We start from the raw sequence: 6,938 nt of genomic DNA, 5'->3' as shown, positions 1-6,938 counted from the left end.
ACCTACGCCTAGACGACCTATGTGCATAAGATTTATCATAGAAAGTAAAAATATTGATTCAGTTTTAAACTTAAATTGGTTTTGAATTAAGCTATTTTCTATTATATCACCAACATTTGTACTGAAAAACAAATCTCTTCAAAGGAGACTAAATTAAGAAAAATATTTTTTCCAGTTTTGTTGTCTATACATTTCATTTTATGCTTTCATTAGATAGATTAACAATAATATTAGGTTATACTTGTGTTACTAAGCGACATGACATAAAAGCCATTGTTTGAGAGTAATGTTAACAAAATGTACTGGCTTTTCTATATATTAGAAGTTGTTAATCTAAGTGATTTTTACAAATAATTATTCTATGAATATGGCACAAATTCATTTCATGAATGATCTTAATTTTGATTGTTTCACAAAGAAATTTACTGATGTTTGACTGCCCCGACTGCACTTTTCTGTCTCTTCATTGGTCAAATTTATTTCAGTTAGCTATGAAATGTGAGGTTAGCATGTATTATGGAGTGGGGTGGTCGTACTTGCCCCATCATTTTTGATGGGTTATATGCTAGTCTCTTGATTTTTCGAAATACGAGGAGTCATAAAGCATTTATCCAGATAGAATAGTTTGATTACTGTCTGTTCCTTACAATTTTATTGATGGGGGTGCTGGTGGGGGGGGGGGGGGGGTGTGCCGTGAAACCTTATAAATGTAGTGAGTGTTGATTTAATAAGCCTATTATGTAATAATTACATGTCCAAGTTGGCATTCTCTACTTTAACAATCAGGCTGATTTCTAATTATTATTTTGTCTTCAAAGGTTCAACAACTACCACTCCACATTCAATTATGAACTGCTTTACAAACAAGCTGCCTGATAATTCGATTAATGTCATGTTTAATTTGATTACAAACTCTAGGTGTGAAGGCAAGTCTAATCAGACATGACCAGTTAACAGATCGCCTGCTTGACAGCTCACCCAAATATGCAAATCAATCCAATAAAATACTTTCATTTCACTAATAGTAGTGAGACTGAGGTTTCTGCATAAACAGGAAACAATGTAACATCTACAAACTCTATTTTTTATATGAATCAAGTCAGTTCATAATATGTACATATACCTTATTTTGATTTCATGTCATAAATGTATTTGGTTACTTTTTCACACACATTAACCAAAACTTTCTGTGTACCTTCATGATGCTACTTTTGTATGAGAACTCAGAAATATATGAATAGAATACTTAAAGTTTAATAACACTATATTTTTAATAATCATTTTCTTATTCTTAATTTTTACAGTCAGAAAAAAGTAATGAAATCTAAAGTTAATTTGAATTACAGTTTTCAATGCACTTGTTCATATGTCCGAACAACAACCCTGCTCAAATTTGTTTCATTTTCAGACATTTCCGCTAAAATTTCTTTCTGTACATAATGTCATGTAAACACTGATCAGATAAGACAGTAGAGGTCCTTTGTGTGTTTGGCTGTGAATGAAAGCTCTGAAGATTTTTTCTTAAGTATTTTGAATTGAAAATAAAGTTAATTTGAATTACATTTTTCAATGCACTTGTTCATGTCCAAACAACAACCCTGCTCAAATTTGTTTCATTTTCAGACATTTCCGCTAAAATTTCTTTCTGTACATAATGTCATGTAAACACTGATCAGGTAAGACAGTAGAGGTCCTTTGTGTGTTTGGCTGTGAATGAAAGCTCTGAAGATTTTTTCTTAAGTATTTTGAATTGAAAATGAATTATAATCATGCTACTTATCATAATAAAATCAATCAAAACTTAACTTTTATGAATGGAGACTAACATAATATATATAGACACAAAGAGAAAGTTTGGCTCATCAAGGCTGTCTTTGCGCATGTTAAAAGTTAACTCTCCTTATTTTTTCAGGAAACCATAGATTCCCCTCTTAAGCTTTTGTAAAGTATTAGCCTCCACTAATGCTGAAGGCAACTCATTCCATGACTTAATCACTCTTTAAAGAAATATATATCAAACTTTTGTCTCTTTGTCCTGTTATTTTAAGAATAGAGAACAAAGCAATCTGAGGTATTTATTCTATTGGTCCTCCAGGTAATGTTGTAAACTTCAATAAGATCACCTGTTATCCTTCTTTTGTTAAGAGAAAATAAGTTGATCCTAGCTTGTCCTTGTAAAATAACCCTTCCATCTCAGAAGTTATGCTGATATAGCCCATATCTGAACCCTTTCCAACAGGTGAAAACCTTTTCTTAGATAGAAACAAAATTGTACACAGTATTCCAAGTAAGGCCTTACTAGTAAGTTGAATAAAGAAAATTACCTCTTTTGACATGCAATCAATATGTCTATAAATATACCCTAAAATGAAAGGTAAAAGCGCCTGAAATACCTTCTAAGAAAAGAAGTTTTAAAGTCTGTCATGAGTCCTATATATTTTGATAATTAACCACATTTGGTGAATATTAATAATTGTAACACTCAACTTCTTAACACCTTCTGATGCAAGGGTGAAGAGATCATTCTTAACCATACCAAGAGTTAAATAATGACTGACATAATTGTCTGGGAGGGAAAACAATTGAATATCCAATGGACATCAGCACTGAGTCCCATGCACACCAATTTTGAACCCACTGAAATAGTAGGAAGAAAATTCAATGATAGAGTCAGATAATTATCATGTAGGCCACCAGGGCCTCAAAGAAGTACAAGAAAAAGAAAGATTACTTCATATGATATGATAATTTCTCATACTGTCAATACATTTATGCATAGTTAACTAAGATTACATGGTATTGTTGAAGATAAATTAGTCATAAAGCATAGTAAATTATGTTGTTCATTAAATAAATAGCATGCCTGTTTCATCCTACTGTTTTTCTAACCATACAACTCATAGAAAAATGAATTCCAATTGTACAAGAAAAATTGTAACATAGTATTTTTAAATTGCTGTGCAGGTTTGATATTGTGTTAAAGTTATTGCTATAGATTTAAGGAGTTATTTCCATCTTTGAAGTTCTCAAATAATATATTGCATTTAAAAAAAACTGAAAAATTCCTAGTTATATTATCCAGCAATTATCAGTCAAAAATGTAAAAATATATTGTCCAGATTTTAATTAACAAATGTAGGTTATGTTAATAAAAAAAATTATGGAAAATGATAATAAACTTTAGTACATTTATACATACATTTAGTGCAAATAATTGAATATTATCTAAGTTATCTTAATTTGTCAAAAGGGAATGAAAGTTTAAATTCTGAGTTTGTAATTCGGGAATCCTATTCTATTTAGTGTGGACTAAACATGTTTGGACTGTGCTGTAGAAATACTTGTTAAGTGTGAATTTACATGTATATGGACTGTGCTATTGAAATACATTATAAAATTAATTTTGTAAAGTTAAAAATTCATGTTCTGCAAAATTGTGAAAAACATTAGGTGCAATAAATATCAAAAAGAGTATTAAATGTAACTAATACAAACACTAGTCTGTAAGTTTAACAAATTGTTACATATTGAAGAAAATTACATGAATTTGTCTGAATTTATATGTAATATTAATCAGATTTCATTGTATTTGATTAATATGTTTTCTTTTGTAAAAATAAGCAATACTTTAATATCAGACCTCAGTAGGAAGTGTAAAGAAAAATGATTATTTTACTTGACTCTGACAGCATTTTCTAACCTTATAACTCAAATTTTTAATACTTACTTAATTCATATTCATTGTTTTTAAAAGTTTAGGGTAATTGAACAGTAATTTTTTCTTTTTTTTGTGGCTAATACTGAGCAAAGGTGTGTCCTAGAAATCTTGGTATGTGCTTTGTTTGTGCATGAGAATTAGTTATTTGCTCATCCTAAAAAATATATTAATTGTTGAATTTAGAGTACAGAATAGATTATATAATCAATTGATATTAAAAATTGGTTTGTTTTTGGTATTTGTATGTTGATTTTCAGTTTTATATAATTGTTAAATTTGTTTGGAGATATTAATGTCAAAATTAACTGGGCTGTTGGATTCAGTATGTTATGGTATAAGCTTCTTAGTGTTTTACATGATTATAATTACTTATCAGGTAGTACTTATTTATTTGTTTATAATACTTATGTTTTGTATGATAGGTTGCTTAGTTTTTAAAGCAGCCATAATGAATCAAATTACAATTATGTTCATACAGAGCCTGGTTCCAATGAAAGATGAAATGGATACTAAACAAGAAGACAGAAAAGTGACAGAAAAATTGAGATATTTCAATGACGAGCACAAAGAATTAGTAGAAGTAGGTTTTTAAGCATCTTACATAACATATTGTGTGTAATAGCTGTGAGTTTAACTGCTCTGTAATGAGTATAGAATATATATTTATTAAGTTATACCCATATAATATTTTTTTACATTTCCAAGTAGTTCCTATATGTAGCTATAACATTTCATTGACCTGATGTCTCAAATTCACAGACATATTCTAATCTTTTTTATAGGTATAGACTATATATTGCAGCTTTTGTTCTTAAGTATCAAGCTAGTGTGTATGTGTTGCTGTATGAACTTCATGTAAGGTAGCCTATTCAAACAAACAATACAGAAACATTTACCTCTGGCATGGCTTAAGATCACATGTAAGCCATTTATTTGAGTATCATGTACCACAGTAGTGGTTCATAATAGGCATCACACTGGAATTTGCTCAAAACTCTAATAGAACGTTTGGGTAAATACCACCTTAAAAAAGCAGACTTATTCTTGAAACAACATTCATAACCTTTCTTTTCAGTAGTAAAGATCACCCAAACATTGATAATAAGCAAAATAAGTGATTTCACAATTATTAGGCAAAATCAGCTAGATATTTTGCATCAAAACCTAGAGATGTACTATATAAAATGCTGTGAGTGTCCATGACCTACTTAAAAGTTGATTTAAATGGTTGTGTTTACATGAAACTTCAGGCACAAAGCCACCTGACTCAGTAAATAATTACTTTAACAAACACAGAGCTTTATTTAAACAGATGTTTTAGATGTATTTTGTTTGAAAAGGCTGCTATTCTACTGGTAAAATGTTGTAACAGTGGGGGTCGTCTTACTCTAGGCATATATTTTCCCATTGCTGTGCATTAACAAAGCTAACATACAAGATAATTAAAAATTGAAAACTTAAAATGTACAAATAAGGATTGCAAAAAATTAAGCAAACAAGGCTGGATATCTACTGCTGACAGTTTGTTCAAGCTATAAATCCCTATTATGACCCCACTATAAAATTATTGCAAGTAATTTATATAGTAGTGTAGGGTCACACAGGAATTTCGAAAAAAATTATAATGCTTTTAAGCTTAATTTGATTTTAATTTTGTCATGCTGCAATATGTGCATTAGTTGGAAACTACAACTCGTGCATTTTCTAGCATATTAATTGGAAACTGCCACAAGAAAGGTTCCTGATTTTACTGTTGCATATTATTATTTGTGTCGCTACTGTTCACATTACTCTAGTTTACATGGATTTTCACAACTATATTTCAGCAAGATTTTCACAGTGGACACATTTTTTCACATTTTCTAGTGCATTAACCCTTTCTCCACGGGTGCCCTTTACTGTGCATGACACAAGGTTTTAGTGTCTTACATTCAAAATTTTATTATACTACTTTTTGTTTATGTTATACCAATTAGAATAGCATAAAATCTTAGCTAATAATCCATATTTTAATAGTATACAAGTTTTAAGTTCTTAATTATACAAGGGAATATATAAAAAAATTCTGAATTTCCACTATTGCGACGCACGGTACACATTTTGTCTTAGCATGTCATCATCCCTATTTTATCCATCACACCTCGAAAATGTACGAAATTAAACTTAAAATACTCTCAATAAAATCATTATTGCTCAAACAGACCATAATTTTTATAGCCTTCAATTTTGTTTAGTTACAGAGCTATCAAATAGAAAATCAGCCCCCTCCTGCCACACCAACTTGTCACATCCTTTCTTTCACAATTCGTTGAGAGTTCTCTTACGTTTCATTATATATTACCTATAACCAATAGAAAGTCAAGGTTTTCATCTATCAAATGGCGTGTTGTGTAATGTTGTGTTCTGAACAGATGACCGTCAATTTCACTCGGAGAAGCAACATTGTTCCTGTGGGAAAGTTAACGACTAGCTTGAATGAATTTGTAATGGCTTTTGTCGCATAGTTAGAAATCTAGGAAAATTTTTAGAAGTAAGTGAATTTGTCTACTTTTTGCATGTTATTAGTCTATATTCTTTGGTGTATTACTTAATTAAATAAAAAGTTAAGTGCTTTACTATAATCACTTAAAAAAATCAGGCTTAACTCTATTCAACAATCAAGGGCAAGAAAAAAGAAGATTGGATAAGTACTTTATTTCTTGTTTTTCATATTTATTCTCTATTTATTATTATAAAAGTAACTAAAATTAAAAGTATGGATCTTTTTAAGTTATTTAAGTTTAGATTAGGTAAAATAAGTAAATAATAATAATATAATTAAAATGGTTCACGAGGCCTGCACTCGAGCAGCTCGTGGGTAATGTAATTTGATAGCATAATGTGAACTGCACGTTCCCCAAGTGATTTACACCTTATAATTGCAGGGATAGCAGTTATACATGGTTCAAAGGGCAATTAAAAGGGGGCAATAAAACAATAACATTTAATTATAAGTAGATGTATAATGTTACAAACTAAGAGCTACTTAGGATAAACGAATGTAGTTTCAGGTTACAAGTTGAAGTCATTCTAGAAAGGAAAGAAGGTTAATTTAGGTTTATTTCAATTTTTTTGGTTTGGTGGTTACGAGGTTGGTCGAATTAATCGATCTCGTTTTGAGATAGGCTAAAGAAAATAACATAAAAACTATAAGGATTTAGTGAAAAAAACGTTTGAAATG

The 6,938-nt window shown here is 30.0% G+C and overlaps 1 protein-coding gene across 2 annotated transcripts in view; it reads left to right on the top strand.

Annotated features, from left to right (window-relative positions):
- Positions 1–6,938, top strand: part of LOC106457000 (mediator of RNA polymerase II transcription subunit 30-like) — a 37,277-nt gene that overhangs the window by 17,847 nt on the left and 12,492 nt on the right. For both annotated transcript variants that reach the window (XM_013916385.2, XM_013916387.2), the window contains exon 4: positions 4,197–4,298. In XM_013916385.2, coding sequence (XP_013771839.1) covers positions 4,197–4,298 — 102 coding nt within the window. The remainder of the gene's footprint in view (positions 1–4,196; positions 4,299–6,938) is intronic.

This window comes from Limulus polyphemus, unplaced genomic scaffold, assembly GCF_000517525.1.
Source record: "Limulus polyphemus unplaced genomic scaffold, Limulus_polyphemus-2.1.2 Scaffold279, whole genome shotgun sequence".
Taxonomy (NCBI): Eukaryota; Metazoa; Arthropoda; class Merostomata; order Xiphosura; family Limulidae; genus Limulus; species Limulus polyphemus.
This window is presented reverse-complemented; position numbering and strand designations above follow the sequence as displayed.